General features: G+C 38.5%; 1 protein-coding gene across 2 annotated transcripts in view; it reads left to right on the forward strand.

Moving 5' to 3' along the window:
• The first annotated feature begins 5159 nt into the window (after window positions 1-5159).
• The window catches only part of usp32 (ubiquitin specific peptidase 32), a 68928-nt gene continuing 54155 nt past the window's right edge, over window positions 5160-19932 (forward strand). The window contains exon 1 of one of the 2 annotated variants that reach the window (XM_008425205.1): window positions 5160-5514. In XM_008425205.1, the coding sequence (XP_008423427.1) occupies window positions 5457-5514 (58 nt within the window). In that variant the 5' untranslated portion in view covers window positions 5160-5456. The remainder of the gene's footprint in view (window positions 5515-19932) is intronic. The other variant, XM_008425207.1, reaches the window with a different exon arrangement.

Consider the following 19932-nt stretch of genomic DNA (forward strand, 5'->3'; position numbering starts at 1 on the left):
ACACTCTTAAGCCTCCCTGGTAAGGTCTATTCAGGGGTCCTAGTCGAACCTCGGATTCAGAAAGAGCAGTGTGCTCACTTCCTTAATTTTGGGTGAGTCATGACCGGCCGATAAGGTTTAAAATATAACCCTCTGTCCTCTTCTGTTYTGCAGTGAGAAGTTTGACTGACAAACCAGCCCACCAGGTCAAGGGCGTAGGAACGAGTCTGTCATTGGGGCGACGCATATCGGAAACCTGACAGATCAGTAAATAGCTTGAGCAGAAATGTCAAACAATTATGCCATCAACACATCAGTAATGTGCTACTCTAATCTGACCCTTGTTTCAGTAACACGTATTCTAACATGTTACTATTTACAATCCAATAATCAGATTAAAGTTATCCATAGTATAATGACCGTCATTCCAGGATGAACACTCACTTTATCATTTSCCTCACAACTAGCAAGATAAATACTCTGGTAGAACAGACAGRCTAACAGATTCTGATATATCTTATTGGTCAAAATGCATTGCAGGGTTTCCCTCAGAAAACTTGCTAAATCYGGTGGTCGGGGCGGTCCACCGGCRGTCCACCGTGTTTTTGTATTAAAAGATGTTAAGTTGACAGGAAATGTAAAAGTATTACTGTGTAATTATATGTTACGGAAAAACGTCTGCAGTGAAATGCTATTTAAACCCACAACTAGTCTAAAAACAACAAATTTGCACTTCTGTTTAATCCAAATTAAGTCAGCAGGTCCATCAGGCCCCCAGAGCTTCAAGGGCCCCATAAACGCTAATATTTTAAAACAGACCACGGATACATAAATGTAACATTTGTTTATTGAGATTATCAATACTGTTAAATTTTATTCAGTTCTTTAGGCATACATAAATTAAAAGATTTTTAATTGTTTAACATTTGAATACAAGATTTTAAGGAGCTGGCAAGTTTACTTTGTAAAACTTCAAAGAACAATATTCATAGTTAGATTGTTTTGTTACCATAGCAACAATCTGATGCTGTGAGTTTAATCTTTGAATTTACAAATACAAATTAGTAAACTGCAATTATAACTCATTACTTTTTTGGCTGGCCAATTAAACTACTCCCTTCTCCCATTTTTTACTAAATCTAACACAGAAGCTGTTAGAACTGCTGATATTTTTAGCAACAAAAGGGGCCCGTAAATCAAATTCTGCTGCAGGCCTCATCCAGCCTTGGACCGGGCCTGTAATCTGCTGCACTGTGCAGATGCGCAACAAACGGGAGATTTAATTCCATGCTGCTAATGCGCCTTTGCTAGTTGAGCATTAATTTACTTACCTTGTACAAAAATCAAAATCGGGGTTGAAAAAATTCCAAAAATGACTTGAAAAACGATTTGAGACCGCTAGAATATTAACGAGAGGTTGAAATTACACTTGCTCTGCCGCCAAAACAAGATCGGGGTGGTGGGGGCTCACTACAGTATGGGTGGAGCCAATCCCAGTTGTGTGAGAACTATGTCAAAGTTCGCAAAACATGTGGAGCTTTTCAAAATCCTTGAAGCCCATACACATTTAATGTAAGAAATTGGATGAAATGAAAGTCGTTGCATTGAAAATATATTTACTAAATATTAAGTACATTACTTGGATGAACTTTGAAATAATGACACATTTCCGTTTTACTCTGCAAAAACTTTGCTCAAGCAACTAGCAAATTGGCCTTTATAGGCTCATGTAATTTTTTTACACGTTTGCTGCATAATCAGCAGACAGTACATCAACAATGTGAATATAATTCTTCAGACCACCTCTGAAATCAAAGCACAGTTGAACAGGTTATACACATTATGTTAGGGTCAGGCTGCATGTCCTTTATTAGCAGGATTCAATTATTGTGGAGAGAAGCTACGTTCGTGAAAAAACATTGCTATCTTAAAACATTTCTTGAAATGAGACACATTTTTTCTTGTTCTAAGTCTTTATTGAAGTTCAAAACAAAATGTACACATTGTACAACAGCTGAAAATCTGAAGAATTAAAAGAAGTAGCCCACACTTAGGTTTGATTTGGAACATGATAGGGTGACGGTGACGTCATCGGCCAAAATTATAACTTTTAATATCTCAGAAACCAAAACTGCACAAACGAAAATTTTAACGGCACAAACCTGCACAAACGGAGCACTAACCATTCAGACTATTTGCTGGATTTTTTGACGTGGGTGGGGTGTCAGCTTCACACAGCTAGGCGAGGCTAGTAAAGCATAAGCATTGGCGGCCCAATGCTAGTAAAGCATTGGCTTTACCCAGAAACCCATTTTACTAGGGTTTCTGATCTGCATTCATCAGAAACCCTGCATTGATCAGGGTTTCTGATCAATGCAGATCAGAAACCCTGCATTGATATAAATTGACTGGTAATTGAACTGGTTCTACCTCTTTCTAAAACCAAAGTAGAAAACAGCTCATAAAATAGGACTCTGCAGTTTTAAACTCAATACAGCAGTTTGACCAACAAAAATAAAATCTAAAAAGTTTTGTTCTTCTTGAACAACTCTCTACATCAGTGCAACAGTTTTATATACAAAATAAATAAAAATGATACTTTTCACATCTAACAGACACCTTAGCTCCTCACTGTTAACTCAGTCTCACTTTCCAGCCCTGCATTCATTAATTTACCAAACATGAGCCATAAGAAACACTGAGGCAAAAGACAATGTTTTTTTTCCCTGTCATTTTCAGCCGCAAACATTTCTGTCTCTGCCTCCGTCTGACTCTCTGCAGCCTGATGTTCCTGCATGGATTCACAACAGACACTGTTGTGTCTGTACAGTGTCAGAATGTGAACTAAATATAAAAAGTATGTTTTTATCATACAGAATGAAAATTTAAACAACTTAATTTTCAGATGTTTACATTATTATACATCTCAACTCTATTTACTGTGTAGCAAAAATGTTCACAAATTTATTTTTAAACCTCTCTTCAAGCACTTTTCTTATTGTCTCCTAACCATTACCCTTATAGTGTGGAAATAATGAAAAAAATATTGAAACGTTGAAATAAATCAACTTGACATCAGTCTTCACCTGTTCTCCTTTCTGGTTTTATTGAAATTAATATAAATGTTATATCTTCACACTCTGAAACTCCACGTCTCTCCCATGTCTTCCCTGACCTGCTCCTCTCATAATAAAATAGTTTAGTTTATTTAAAAATTAAAAACAGTTAATACATATTTCAATAAACTAAATGAAGACCTCACCAGAGCTTCTTCACCTTTCTTCAACATCATCCTAGCACTGCTGTTCTCCTAAATATCTAAATAATATAATATAATATAATATAATATAATATAAATACATGCTAAGTGGTCGAATATGATCAGGTGTTGTTCAGTTTAAATACTGTAATAAAAAGGCTAATTTTGCTGCTGTTTCAGTCTCATTCTAAATCATTGTGACTAGAGTAGCTAACTTTTAAACAAAGTTAGCAATAAAATTTTGGACATGTGACTATCCCAGAATTAAAACGGCTTAACCGAAAAGATTTAGTTCTATATATAAAAGTAAACTGACAACAAGATATTATAAACGAACGATATTGAAGGCAACATTCCTGACAGATTGTTTATCTCATTCAAACAGTTTCTCTGACTCCATCTGCTGCTGCTTTTACTCTGAGCCCTTCAGAGGGGGGAGGGGTAGAAAGCGCTCTGCTGAATGCGCTGTTATGCGCCTTCAAAATAAAAGCATGCGAGTGGAAGATTTTAAAATTATTCGCAACTGCGGTTAAATTATTGGGGGGGACTAATGTGACTCTCTCCAATATTGGGGGGGGACATGTCCCCCCGTCCTCCCTGCTTCCTACGCCTATGCACCAGGTCATGTCTGCATGTTTGCAGTTAACAGTAGTCAACCCAGTCAACCCGCCGTTAAAAACTCAGTGACTTTCCTTCCTTGATACATTTGGCGACATTTCAGACAAAAAATTGGTATCCAAAATCAAAATCGGAAGGTCAGGCTTTTTAAAGATCAGTAATCGGCAATCGGCCAGAAAACTGCAGTCGCTGCTGCACTAATTAAAATGGAATACATACACACATATTCATGACATTCTTTGATTAAATTAATTTCTCTTAGGTGTAATTACAATAACTAAAAATATAATTTATACCAGGAGTCTTTCTCACCTAATAATGTGGACCAGTACTGGGCTGATTCTGAGCCTTCAAATGATTGAGAAGTTTCATATAACTTACAGTATAAGTTGATGTAAAAATAATGTTTGTTTTAGATACATAAATTATCATGCTCACCAGCAAACAACATATCGCCAACTACAGCTTAGAGTAGCTCATAGATATATTAATGCAGTAGTCACGTAGCSTGATGTAAAAACATTTTACTAGCCAATGTCAAACATTAAGAAGTTTTAACTATTGTTATTAACCGTTAATCAAACACGCCATTTTGAAGAAAAAGTTAAGACTTACTTTCACACAAATACAAACATTGTAACATAAATGTTTGGATCACATGAACAGAATCAATGCTGTGCTCATCATTGTGATGCGAAGAGTGGCAGGTTTGTGGATTTGAGATATGGAGCAATTCTTCTAAAAACAGAACAAAAGTGAGAAAAATCAGAAAGAAACAGAGACTCCTCTGAGAGTGTAAATTAATAACATTATTTATTATGGTGCAGCAGACCTGCTGTCCTTAACCTTAAGTAAGGCTTAATTTGTATTAATGTTTGAATATTAATGTTTATTAAATATCCCCTTTAAACTATTGAGCAGGGGTGAATCCAGGAAGTTTTGAAAGAGGGMTAAAAGGGACCGGTGATGCCAGTTTAGCAGACGGAATTCAAAAGTTTTCTCTATGTCTGTGAATTAATTTTTACTACAGCGGGCAGATAACCCGCTGTGGCGACCCCTGAAATAATCCATGCTTCTATTTTACATATAGTAAAGGTAAAGGTAGTTTTATTTATATAGCACATTTTCAGTAACAAGGGCGTTCAAATTGCAGTACATACCATGGCCACTAGATGCCGCTGTGTTGTGAAGAGAATGTGGCAAACGAGTCACTAGGTGGAGCTACTCTCACTACTCTTGAGGTTATATATAGTTTGAGTTATTCGAAAACATTCTCGGAAACAGCTCAGTTATTGTGCACACCGAGAAAAAACGCTGTTTTGTCCCAATGAGAATCAGAAATAACTTTTTGGGTCCAGTGAGGCAAAACTAAAGTCTGTGTCTATTACTTCGTTCCTGTTTACAGACGTTGATCAACTGACCTGTAGAGTGAGATCATGTGACATAGCATAGAGGCGTCGCTGAAAACATTCACCCGTTCACCACATAGACACACCGCGGGGGACCCGTTTCACAATAAACAGAAAAGGCAACAGTTACTGTCTGAGCCGCTCTGGTTGTAAACGCTGCTTTCCTCAGATCGCAATGAAACGAGGGGAGCATGGGGGCTAAAGAGTCGAGGATAGGATTCCTGTCGTATGACGAGGCTGTCAAGAGAGGTAAGCCGAAAAGGCAGGACCCAATTCCATCTTAGCTAAGCTAGCTTAGCTGCCTGCGCTCAGGCTAACAGCTTTAATAGAGAGACACCAGCCCACCCGGTAAAATTAATCGCTTTAAAATGACTGCTTAAATGTACTGTGTTGAAGTTGGACAGAGGTGAATTCACCTCTTTTATTTCAACTGCTTGGATATGGTCTGTAATTCGGCTGGGATCAATTATATATATCTTATTAGATGTTTGCCATATGATGTGTTTATCAGTAGCTATTGCTGTGTTTTCCGCAGTATTCTGCCCACGAAATGCTGTACGTTATGCTACAGTTGAAAGGGTTTAAAACAGACCGCTTACGAATAAATTTCTTTTAAATTATATTTGCTAGACCTTTCTTCATCCTGAATAGATGTTTTGTTGTTTCCGATATTCCAGTGGGGCTGCGGGTGTCTTTTGCAGCGTGTGTGTTTACATATAAACAAGGTCAAGTTAAATTGGTTGGTTGTCGGACAGTGTTTGGCGTGGCGTTGTTTCCATTATAAGAAAAGCCTCGTTTGTACAGTTGGAGCTGGACTAAGGAAGAGGGCTGGGTTGACAGCCAGTTTGAGCTTCAATAGAGGGACGTAGCTCTGAAGGAATAGGGTTGGTTCACTTAACTTCACCGCTTGATCTAATAGTCTCTGCAGGGGAACGTTAACCTCTCTACTATCGCTAGCCTGTATGTTTAATGTGAAAGCAGTTAGCTGACATGCAGCTACGTTGCAAGAGTGGGGGACACGTTCAGACTGTTTCGGCCTCTATGTATCATTTGAAGCTGACTATGGACACATGTGCTAGCTGTGTTAGATTTTATTCAGTTTGGGGTTRGGGTATGTAGGCGTATTAAGCAAGCAAATGTCACACTTAAATATTTCTTGTAAAAAACTGATATAAAAACACTGGAAGTCCATCAGACTTGCTAAATATGTTGTTTGCTAGATTGAATGCATGGCACCTGAAAGGTTATTTTTCTAAATATTCCATTTAGGCATTCTGCAGCAGGGCACACATTGAAATTACAATGCACATTGGGCTCTATATTGGGTATTTGAAATATATATTTCCATATTTAATTAGTTATTTTTTGGTGGCACTAGTTGCATACAGGTGGACAGAGAAGGGAGAGGGAGAGACATATTACAGAGGTTCTAAAGATGGGGATTGAAYCTCAGACGGTTGCAGTGAGGACTATTATCCTCAATATATGGGGKGCCCACTCTTCCTCTGAACCACATTTGTTTTTCAGCTTAACTTGGACAATACTGTATGACTAATTAGAGAACTTCTTGCGGCAGTTTTTTGTGCTGGATTTTGTTTAAGGAATCATATTAAAATACAATTATTTTACCTTTACATCACACTTTTCAGGTTTTTATTTGTAAACAGTTTTGGAAACCATAGATCACTTTTTGTTCTTAAATATTATGCAATTTCTCTTGGTCTACGATATAAAACATGCCAAAATGTCTCATTTAATGTTAGAACCCTGCTACAGTATGAAGTCCATGCCGAAGTAGCATTGCTGCACATATKTGTTCAGAACTGTGTCCTATATTTGAGTTTCTACCTTGTAGACCCTGAGAGAAAGTATGGGGGAGCTCTGGGATTGATTTTATAGTTTACACCTTTTGTGAGCTGAATTGAGCTGAATTTACCTCCATCTTTTCAATATCCTTGTGTTCTTGTTTAGGGATGCCTTCATCTCAAAGTCATTCCTGCTCTGCATATCACCTACAACTACACACAGGAAGACTCATGTTGTTCATCAAACACTCACAGGCTGTGGTAGTGTCCAGCCACCCAGCCCAGCCTTATCTGACCAGTCACATGGCAGCATTCCTAATTCCCACAGCAGGCGTGGCTGCAGCAATGGCTGGTTCAGTTATCTCAAAGGTGCACTCTGTAGGCATAGCAGTGGTTGGTTATCAAGAATCCTTTTGAAAATGTTGACTTTCCAAGATTATCTAGACCTAATTGATTCAAGTTGGTTACTGCAGAGCCGATTGCTCACTTTTTGATGGGTTTTCCTGACAGACCCTTAGGGAAAAAGGTTTTCAGATGACCTATCTTTCTTTGAGTGTTGCGCTCTCTTCTTTGTCCATGTAACAGCTAATTCTAAGTATAAATTAGTTTTAAATTGCCGAACAGAGTACAGCATTAAATGCTCCCTACTGTAGTGACAGTGTAATTTGTCACTACAGTAGTTGAGCACAATGCGTGCGCAATGTTAGCGGTGAAAGTCCACTTCCTTTTCCCAGAGTATTGGGTAACAGGGTGATAAAACATTCACTCAGAAAGGGAAGAAACTTTTCTATTTGATTAGTAATACACTAGTCTAACATACGTGACAAAGATCATTTGGAAAAGAAGTTTAAAGGTCAAGGCTGCACATGTAACTTAGAGAGTACTCAAAGTTCACTGATCTGAGTTGATCACAATGACGGATCTATTGGAATAAGATAGATGGATTTGTCTGTTGTTAGGGGCAAAGTTGATCCTGCTATTGGCAGAAGCTACTGGCTCCAGATTTACTCATAAATACTTAGACACATTATTTATCACTATTTTAGATTTGCATTGGTCACGGTGGCAACATTTTAAAGCAGCTCTGTTACATTAGTTCTCATTTGTTCTTTTTCTATACTTTGGTCACAATTTCTTTGTTCCAATCGTTGCATGTTTGAAAATTTTTTCCTTTGATGTTTCCATCACTGTCACTGTTACCTGACCAAGCAAATATCACATAACCAATCTCACCCCTCCAAGGGTTTCCCACAGTGTACTATAAGTCTGGCGGGCCATCAGACTTAACCCTACCAAGCTAATCATTGTTTATGCTTCCAACTGTTAAATTATGAACAATGCAACATAATATAGTCAGTATGTAAACACATAGGGAGACTAAGGTCAGGTTTCTTTTTTTTTATTCACCAGAATGCCATAACCACTGTCTGCCTTTACCAGGCTACGATCAACTTCAGCGAATAAAGTCACAAGTCAAAAAGTTTATATTTTTATTTTAATTATATTTTTCTTATGTTAACCATAAAGTCTTTTTTGAAGACTTTATGGTTGGTGTTTAGGTATTGTTAATAATATCTTACAATAACACATAATTACCTAGTTATATTTTCAAAATTTCTGTCAACTTTAAACTCAAAAAACACACTGGATGGTTGAATTCAATTCAAATTCAAAAATGCTTTATTGATCCCGAAGGAAAATTAAATTTGCTAACATTAGAGTGAGTTCCCTAGTGCCTCTACAACCAGGCTTAACAAGTATTCTGGGGCAAACCCTGAACCCCTTTCAGTGTGTCAGCATGTGTTATACAGTGACATTTATGGTTGTGTTGGATAACAAATATGGCCACATTTAAAATAGCTCTTTAGAGAAAGAACTGTTTTCAGCAGAGCCAAAAAAACATGCAGAGCTTTGCTGAAATGTTTCTTGCAGATGTATTTAATGTAAAGAAAATGAGAGTTTAGTTTGTGGAACACCAAACTGACCATAACTTGTCCATATTCAGGCTGCAATCAAGGAAAGCAGCAGGGAGAAGAATGGTTTGARGGCATATTGATCCATTAAGAGAAATGGATGGCTCAATGTTCTGATGGGCTATAGATAAATTCTGTTTAGAGCACCATCACATAATCAGCATACAGTAGACAGCGTATGCTGCCTGAACTGGAGCTATTTACTAGAGGTGTGCCGATCGATCGGCCACCGATCATAAATCGGCCGATTTCCKTGAAAAAGTGTATGATCGGTGATCGATCGCCGATCACGGCCTCTTGTTGCCGATCACACAAACCGATCATCTGCATCTCATTTCCCAGCCTGCCTGTGCAGCTGGTCTCCTCTTTCCTTCACACTGCGCAAACGTGCAGCAACAAATCCTAAGCGATGTGGAACTATAACGCACTGAGTGAATGGGGAAGTTTGCGTGTTGCGGCGGAAAATTGAAGCACGTCAAAATGCATCAACACGACGAATCTAATATGGGATAAAAACAGTGCCATACTTGACGGAGTTTGGCTAGATCGTGGCTCACTGCAGTAAGAAAGACATATGGAGGATCAGATAGCAGATAAAGCAGCTACAAACACTCACCCGGATTAGCATGACTGTAAGAAAACTAAACAAATAACCCGCAAAATTATTTAAGTCTTCGAGCTGCGATGTAAGACGCTGGTTCTACTCTCGCTGTTGAACCGCTGCTACGCGCTACAGGTAGTAATTTTTGACAGACGGGGCGCCGCTTCTGCTCCACCTGGTAGTGACTCTCACACCGAACCTCTGTTTAAAGCTGCAGCATCTAACTTAAAAAAATTAATTTTACATGCATATTAAAACTTTCGTTATCTTAACATGAGACGGATAATCTCTGAAAAAAATAATCGATCTCCTCCCAGTTCTGCATAATTACTCCTCTCAGTCAGAAACAGCCAATCAGAACTAGCAGTAATCAGCTAGCCGCCATGCTATCAGGAAGTTTTCATTCAGTAACTCAAAATTGTTTATTGTAATGGAACCTGTATTTGCCTTTGAATGTTACGTTTTATACTTGAATCTTTTGGCAATGTTGAGAGGTTTTATTTTGACTCTGCATTATTTAGCCTCTTCAGAGCCTTCATATGTTTTCAGTCTGTTAAAGATGGTATTATTGATCGCAGTACAATTTGCACAATGCCTGTTTTTTTCTTGGAAAAAGTTATTAAAAACAAGTTTTTGTCTAAATTAAGGTGAATTCATGGTTCCTTTTTCCACATAATGTAACCGGTAATTATTATGTGATCGGTATCGGTGATCGGAATCGGCAGGAAAAAACCTGATCTGCACATCTCTACTAGTTACTAATCTCATTAATAAGATACAAAGCATTGCATGAGTGTCACTGTTGTACTCCATGTACGTATCTGTCAAACTGTCGTCAGCCACATGCCCATCATAACATAATGATCACATGGCTAATTAGCATAGCATTAGGCATTGACTATTACTATTGAAGCTTATTTCTAAACAACTTTAGCTATGATGACATGCCGTTGTTATTTATGCACACTATTGCTTTTAACTAGCAATAATAAAGCGAGAACGACTCAGCAGTATGTGAATGTGAGTTAGACGGCTCCATCAAAGGAAACAGCAGGTCCATTCCAGCATTTTTCACAAATGTCAGTTCTACTAGTCAGCAATTTGTTGATTGTGTAATTATGATTTAAAATATTTGACTGAAACATTGTTTCTGCAGCTGGTAAAATAGTTTCTGGAAAACAATCATTGTTATAATTTAAAACTTTTTTGATGTCAAGTCTTCTAAGTAAGTCAGTCTGCTCTGTTTTCACTCTAGTTAATCAAWAAATGGTCATAATCTGATGTCGTTTAAGGTGTCATGAATAAAGAAACGAAAGAGTGAACAGGAGCTGACAGGAAGTTGACATTTACCTAACTTGCGGCAGTACCAGGAAGCTACATATTTCCATGTCAAGTAACAACCAGTTAATTTTAACTAGCTGCTCTGAAGTGCCTCATGGAGAAGAAAACCTTCCTGCTGCTGACTGTAAACATAACAGTTGATGATGTTGTTAAGAAGACAGAACTGTGTGTCACTGTTAGAGGTGTTGACTCATCTTGTTAGCTTATTGCTATGATCCTGTTTAGGTTATAGGGTTYTGATCTGTTGCAACATATAGAACATCCATCCATCCATTTTCTTTACACCCTTGTCCCTTAGTGGGGTTGGGAGGGTTGCTGGTGCCCATCTCCAGCTAATGTTCTGGGCGAGAGGCGGGGTCACCCTGGACAGGTCACCAGTCTGTCGCAGGGCAACACAGAGACACACAACCATGCACACACACATTCACACCTAGGGACAATTTAGACACACCAATTAACCTAACAGTCATRTTTTTGGACTGTGGGAGGAAACCAGAGTACCCGGAGAAAACCCATGCATGCACAGGGAGAACATGCAAACTCCATGCAGAAAGACCGGGGTCGGGAATCGAACCCAGAACCTTCTTGCTGCAAGGCAACAGCTCTACCAACTGCGCCACTGTGCAGCCATATAGAACATACCCTTGTTGATTTTAATTCTACATGTCTTGGAGCATGTCTTTCAAGTATGCACATGTGAATCTCAGTCATTCTGGTTAAAAAAAAGTCCACTGGTCTGATCAAGGAGAATGGAACCAATGTGTGTTTCTAGATTGCAGTTTTTCCAGTAACACTTTGACGCAACATTCGATCCTTGGTGGTAGATCACCATACAGTGATGTATTCTTAACAGTAAGAATGTAGCCTTACACTTACATTCTGTGAGATGTCAGTGGGCTTTTAATAGCCCACTGACATTTTTACCCCGACCCAAGGTAAAAATGCTTTGCATTTTTACCTTGGGCCGGGGTTGTGGATTTGCCTACTGTAGGTAAAAAAACTCTACTTTTCAGTAGAGTTTTTGCCGGGGAACTTGGGCAGGCAGCTGCGTGGATTGTTTTGATTTGCAAGGCAAATTGTTWTATCAGGTGGTATATTTTCAAACTGGCTGCTGGAGTCAGAATATTCCAGGTAATGTAAAACTGACGTGATTCTGATTGAATCACAYGATTTTCACGGTATATTACTATCTAGGTGTTGGGGAGTTTTTATTATGCATAGCAATTTAACCCTTTTCCCTTTTTCTCCTTAGAGTTACACTGGGTAATGATCAAACAGATATTAGCTGGGTTTTATATACAGGGTTTCCCCCAGGAAACTTGCTAAGCCCGGTGGTCAGGGCGCCGAGGCGGTCCACCGTGTTGTTGTATTAAAAGATGTTAAGTAGACAGGAAAAGTAAATATATCACTGGGTAATTATAGGAAAACATCGCCAGTGAGCTGCTATATAAACCCACAACTAGTCTTAAAAACAAATAATCAAAAAAATACAATTAAAATAAATATTAATTATTTCCACTTTTCTTAAATCCAAATTAAGTCAGCAGCTCCATCAGGCCTCCCAGGGCTTCAGGGGCCTCATAAATGCTAATATTTTAACACAGACCACAGAATTTTTCTTGGAAAAAGTTATTAAAAGCAAGTTTTTGTCTAAATTAAGGTAAATTCATGGTTCCTTTTTCCACATAATGTAACCGGTAGTGCTTTTGACAAAAAAATAAATAATTATGTGATCGGTATCCGTGATCGGAATCGGCAGGAAAAAACCTGATCGGCACATCTCTAGATAAAAGCATGGATGAGTTTCTCTAGATCATGCTGAGACATAAGTCCTCTAATCCTGGAGATGTTCTTCAGGTGATAGAAGGCCGACTTTGTGACTGTCTTAATGTGGCTCTGAAGGTTCAGGTCAGAGTCCATCACTACTCCCAGGTTTTGAGCCTGATCGCTGGTTTTCAGTTGTAATAACTGAAACTGMGCATTGATTCTAGTTTGCTCCTCTTTAGGTCCAAAGATAATAACTTCAGTTTTGTTTCTGTTCAGCTGGAGAGTTTTATCACATCCACACATTGATCAGTTCTAAGCATCTATTCAGTGATTGGATGGGTTCAGAGTCACCTGGTGACATCGTGATGTAGAGCTGTGTATCATCTGATTGTTATGGTAGCTAATCYTATTTCCCRTTATAACCTGAGCTAGTGGGAGCATATACATATTGAAAAGAAGGGGTCCTAGGATTGAACCTTGGGGTACCCCACATGTACCCCAAGGTATTCAACCTTTTGCAGTTTGGATCAAAGATGTCCTGTAAACCTGTAATCTACAGTGGCATCAGCTATTGCTGGCTTAATGTAACCTAAGCAGCCACACTTGAGTTATTTACTTGAGTTATTCAAATTCTACATGATATTATGTATGATTGAGGTTTGAGAGTATGGTAACATATTTGATTTAGTCAATGTAAACTTGTGCAGTTGGTATCTTGATTTGGTGTAATAGTAGAATAAGACCTGCAGTATCAGTAATATAACCTAAATAAGTAGAAGGAAATATTTATCCAAGAAATTGCAGTGACGAAGGTAGTCAAACATGAGTCAAGAACTAGGGTGTCCCTATAGACAAGTTGCTCAGTGACGTTATGCACACAAGATCCCGACCCCAGCTTCCTGATGGAGGGCAAAAAACTGCTGGTGATGATGACTACCATTAGATTTAGTTGTCAAGTTGTCAACATAATGCGCTAAATCTTACATGTATTTGTAACATAAAAGAAAAAGATGACAGAATGCTTTGCTGCTACCAATACAACAATTAAATAACAAGGTCAGGAAATGTTTTAATTAAGAAAAAACAGCTAGGAGAGGGAAGTAGGTCGGTTATGATAACTTGACTGGCAACATTAACATGTAGGTGTGATGTGGAATTGGATGGACTTTTGAGGCAGTTACAGAAAAGGGCAACCTACACAGCGTCGCTGACAGATTATCAGTAGAGCAGGTGTTTATATTAGCGAATCAACCAGTGATCACTTATTAATAATTGCATTAATAATTGTAGAATAAACATCAAACCTGAAAACATGATTCTGCAATGGACCGAATGTTTTGTTTTTTGTGTGCAAAATGTTTGCATGTTTTTTGATGTTGAATTCTGATACATTAGTGACGTTGTTGTCATTCAGTTGCTATGGCAACRAATCTGTGTAGCGTAGAGCCAGAAAAAGAAGGAATACCAGTGATTTTGAGTTTTTCTGCATTATAAAAAAATAATAATACGTACATCTTCAGGTTTCATTTGGTCAACAGAATTGTTCCACTATGGCAGCATAGCTAWGAATGACAAGTAAAAGAATAATCTTTTTGCCCTCCAGGTTTGTGTGTATGCGAAAAATTTCCACATGTAATCAATAACATGCAACATGTCTATACAAGTTTCTTCCAGGCAAAATTAAGTTTAGGCCGATATYGAGTACCAAGTTAACCAGTTGGYACTTATACTTCCTACAATAAAAATAAATGTATTTTATTTAGAACAGGATAGCTCTTCTTCTTTTTAAGCTTACAGACCATCTGACTGTTTTTTWTTTATTTTTTTATTTTTATTTTTTATTTGGAAAGGCAAGTTACAATTACATTGTACATTTCAGCTTCCACTACAGCGGAAGTATGAGAAGGAATAACATAAGCCAATCCAGGGTTTTTGTGTAATAACAAAACATCCATAACAGAMGAGTGAGCGAAGGGTGGGGGGGTTCTGATCTGAACTTGCATATAAAAGGGGAAAAGCACATTCCAGAACATAGATTTACCATAAGCCCAAACCAGGGTACAATACACAGCACAACAATATTTGCATGTGATAGGCATATTTAGTCCAAATGGATTACTGATTTAACATAGTTYGTCCATTTAGACCAGATCTTGAAGAATGATTCCCTTCGACCTCGAACAGAAAAGGATAACCTCTCCAGAATGTAAATGTCTTGTACAATATTGAACCAGTCCTYTACTGTAGGTGCTTCAGGCTTTAACCATTTTCTAGTGATTGTCTTTTTACCTGCTGCCAGAAGCATTAACAGCAGTTTTTTTTATCTTCCAGAGTCCAGCTATCAATTGAGATGTTTCCTAAGTATAGGAATTCACATTTACATGGGATTCATTCAGAAAAGATGTTGTTTAGGTGGGAACACAGTTTGCTCCCAAAAAGCTTTAATCACCGGACAACCCCAGAAGATGTGATAAGGATTTGCCCTGTTTATTCCACAGAGTCTCCAACATGTGTCTCCGCTGTCCTGATGTATTTTCTAAACTGGAGTCATAAAATATCGAACAGTCTTTTTCCAGCAGAACTGTCTCCATGTATTGGAGCTTGAGGTCATCCAGCGCAATCTGTTGATCTGTTCCAAGACTTCAGTTGAGATAGATACATTTCCTTCTTTTACCCACTTGTTTCTTATGTAGTTTCTGTCACCTTGTTTAGAGAATARAATACCATTGTAAAGTATAGAAACAAGTTTCTTGCTTGAACCTGACTTCAACAAGGACAAAAACACATTAACAAGTCCTGGTTTAGCTGATTCCCAATTGTCAGGTATTTCAATTGAAATAGGACCTAACCTGTAAGTATCTGGAGAAGTCGTCCCTCCAACCCATTAGATCTCTGAAGTTGCCCCTTATGGGTAAATGTATAGTAGGAGGTTAATCCTTTTTGGATCCATCCTCTAAATCTCCCATCAATCTTGTTCGGTTTAAATGCAGAGTCAAAGGCACATCATCTGAGTATTTTTATCTGGTTCCCCAATCCACAAATTTCAACCACATTTCTCCAAGAATGTGGTTGAAACGAGTGTAACATTGACTCGTGGTATATTCAGCCTTTCTTGTAAATCCTTGTCCATTAATACTGATATTAAAGGTATTTCTTCCACTGTTGAGCCTTCTATATCTTTCCACTTTGCATCGTAAGATGGAGAGCATAGACTGCACTGGTCTTAACTGAGCTGCAATAAACCCGTAGATTGGGAAGACCCAGTCTGCCTTTCTCTTTCTTTAACTGCATACCTCACCCTTAGTTTTTTCCCCTGCCAAATATRCTGAGATATTAATCTTTCTCACTCTATGAAACATCTTTCTAATATCTGGATAGGTAAACATAGAAATAAATATAGGAAACGTGGGAGAATGTTCATTCTGACCGACTCCACTCTGGAGTATAAATTTGAGAAAGGGATCAAGTTCCATCTCTGTATGTCTGATTTCAGGTTTGAATTTAGGGGCCCATAGTTGACATCAAAAATCCTGGAGAAACCCTTTTTTTCAATGTGACCCCTAAGTATTTAATGGATTCTGCTTCCTAGCTCCAATTGTACAGGTTCTTAATATTGTTCTGTGGGTTTTAGTTTATCGACCTGAGTCTTGGTAATGTTTATCTTGTAGCCCGAGAGTGAACCATATTCCTYGATCGCCTCCATAAGTACAGGTAGAGTTTGGGCTGGGTTTGTTATGGTTAGCAACAAATCATCCGCAAACAATGAMAACTTTTGTTCCCCGGATGCCATGTGAACTCCAGCTATGTCCATCCTCTGTCTTATCCACTGACTTAACGGCTCTATGAAGAGGGCRAAGAGGAGTGGCGAAACGCAGCATCCGTGCCTTGTTCCCCTTTCCAAAGTAAAGGGATCAGATAGGTCACTGTTAATTTTTATCCTAGCCGATGGTTCATCGTATAAAGCTGCATTTACATCTATTATCATTACATCTAAAATCGCAACCCCTCTTCATTTCCCAGAGCCATGGGAAGAAAAATAGACAGACTTAAACCCCATCTTGTTTAGTTTGGCATGTTCAGAGTCATCTAGATGGGATTCCTGTAGCATCGCTATTTGAACTTTAGCTTTCCTGAGTTTAGATAAAACTTGCCCTATGTCTACGGAATATTGTGTCAGTCAAAATATTGATTTATCCATGCATTGTAATTAATTTTTCCAATTCAATATCAATTTGGAAAAGTTTGTTAATCAGTTAGATCACCTGTCCTGCCATGGTGAGTAACACTGTTGGCACTGTCACTATAAGAACTCGGTGTCTAATACAAGACAGCTGGATATGAATTCTTCTTTGTTTTGAGCTTATTTGTGGTTGGCAAGCGACTATTGTTGTAGCTGTGCCAGGATACCTGAGCTCTATTCAAAAGACTGTGATGATAACCGCAGGAACTGAGTGTGTTTTGCATCTGACTGTAAACAGAAGAGAATGATACCCATTAACCTCAACATCACAGATGGACCTGAGCACAGAGTATGTATTAGTGAAGGTTAGCAACAAGGGGTCAGGTCAGAGGTCAGGTAGGTAGTGGTAGACTTGGATTATGAATACTTTCCAGATGTACTGTAAACTAACCATTAAACAAACCATTGTGATTATCTAACCTTGTGAAAACTGTTGTTGATATTTGAGACTGCTGGATTTAATCCATAAAACTGCACATTTTCACAGCTGCTCTGATCACTTTGGCATATGCGTCCACAGATTGATGAAAATTAGCTAATCTTAGCACCACATTGCCTTGCTTCCTGGTGTGGTCTATGGTTTTTAGTACAAGTAAGTTTGGTTGAGTTCTGATCTTTCACCTTCTGTTAATATAAGCCAAAAGAACAACTTCTATTTTATCTGCATTAAGCTTGAGGAAATTCTGGCCCTTCAGCTTACTGATATTGTGGACATACTTCCTCAGTGACTGCAGATAACTATGGTTATTTGGTGACAGAAATATAAACTTCTGTGTCATCAACATARATATCATGGGAGACGTAGTGACTCTTCCAACCAGTTGTTACATGCAGTAATAGATATAAAATTTTAACAAATGGCCCAAGGATGAAACCTTGAGAAACCCCACATCAGATTTTTATTGCTCAGAATTATTGTTGGTGAAAGGAAATATTGACCATAATTCAAATCAGTGCACATTAGTACACAATAAAGAGACATGTTTTATTTAGACAACCATCACTATCAGTATACTTCAAATTATAATGACTATGAAAGGTCACAGAACAAGCCCAGATTATCATCCCTCTTCCACCATATTTGATGGTCAATAGCAGTTTGTTCTGAAATGCTGCGTAGGTTTAACTACTTTGGTTAAACATCCAGAAAACATTGTTGCAGAAGTGTTGTGTCTCATTTGAATGCAGCTGTACTTCGGTTGTCACAACACTAAAATTTCAAACTCGTTACTGTTAAATAATTAATAGCTTTACAAGATTATTAAATATTATGTTGAAAATTGTGCTGCACATCCAGTCTGTCAATGTGCTGCTGATTGAAATCACRTTTACATGGCTTGAGTTAGTATAGTATAGCTATTATTCAGCATAAATTGGTGATTATTCATGCTCAAAAAAAAATTTGTTGTAAAAAAAATCTAGAAGTATTTCTAATAAATTATTCTAATTGCTTTMAAGTATCCACCAAACATCAAATACTGAAGTACCATACATATGAAGTTATTTTAAGGTAAATCTGTTTGTAATTGTAATAAAAGCACTAGCAAGTCTGTTTCAGGATACTCTGGAATACTTTGAGTTGCTGGCTTACATAAGACACAAAGGTGTTTTCCTTTTCTGTTGTGCTGAGTGCAGATTTGGTTTGATTATGAGGTGCCTGCTGTGTTACCAAAGCCTGTTATTCAGCACTTTGTTCCTAATCAGTTCTACCCTGAAGCTGAGTGGCTTCTGCTGCCCACTCAGGGCTAATGGAGGACCAGGAGCAGCTCAGCAGCATCCTGCACCAAGAACAGCTGCTTATTGGGTCACTTTTGCGTGTGGATGGATGGGGTGTGGGGGAATGTCTGCTGTTTGGGGGCAGTTCAGTTCAGCTTTGAGGGTTTTGGAGCTCAGCAGCTTTGGGATTTGTTTGCTACACTAAATGTCACACTTAGGTTTGCTGCATATTTTTTAAACATCATAGACTGAATATTACAAAGAGGTTAAACTGAAACCTCAAGGAAGTCCACAGTGATATTTGTTTTAAAGCTTATTTGCATTAAATAACTTTGTATCTTTATGTATTTTGCCTTCTCATTTTTTCATATACATTCATAATATACTACACTGAATATTAGTTTTTTTCACCAACTGGTTCCAGAGGAACTGAAGGAATACACCAATAATATTTCTCATCTACAGTTAGAATCTACTATCTAAWGCACGTTAGATATCATTAAGAGCTGGTTATTGTCTGTGCAGTTCCTTTAATGACACCTGATTCTTTAGAGGATGATTTAATGAAGCACWTKGGGCCAATCAGAAAGCAAAGCTGTTTGAGGTGTTAAAACCTGTCTGAATGTAAGATTGAGCTGAATGCAGTTGATGCATTTAAATAAAAATGATTTTTATTAATGAAAATTTGACCATTACTGGTGCTTTTTGTGCAGTTTGATTTTGTTTTAGGAAATTGCTAGTCTTCTCTATTCATTACAGCAGTAAGGCTTTAGGACAGGCATGTCCAAAGTCCGGCCCGGGGGCCAAATGCGGCCCGTGGTCAAATTTCATCCGGCCCGCAGCCTCTGTCATCAAATCAATAATGTCTGACCTGCACGTAGAATTAATATATTGGGCAGCAGTACTGTTACCTGCATATGGCGTAGCTTACACACTAAATACTGATCCTCATTTACCCACTAGAGGGCAGCAGCCGAGTTCGCAGCGGTTCGCAGCCGAGTGTGAAGCGGCCGGGATGAGGCTCAGTGCCTCCAAATCCGAGGCCATGGTCTTGAGCYGGAAAAGGGTAGAGTGCCTTCTCCGGGTCAGGGGGGTCGTCCTGCCTCAAGTGGAGGAGTTTAAGTATCTGGGGATCTTGTTCACGAATTAGGGAAGAAGGGAGCGGGAGATCGACAGGCGGATTGGGGCAGTGTCTACTGTGAAGCGGGCGCTGTACCGGTCCGT

This window comes from Poecilia reticulata, linkage group LG13 (genome assembly GCF_000633615.1).
Source record: "Poecilia reticulata strain Guanapo linkage group LG13, Guppy_female_1.0+MT, whole genome shotgun sequence".
In the NCBI taxonomy this organism is placed as follows: Eukaryota; Metazoa; Chordata; class Actinopteri; order Cyprinodontiformes; family Poeciliidae; genus Poecilia; species Poecilia reticulata.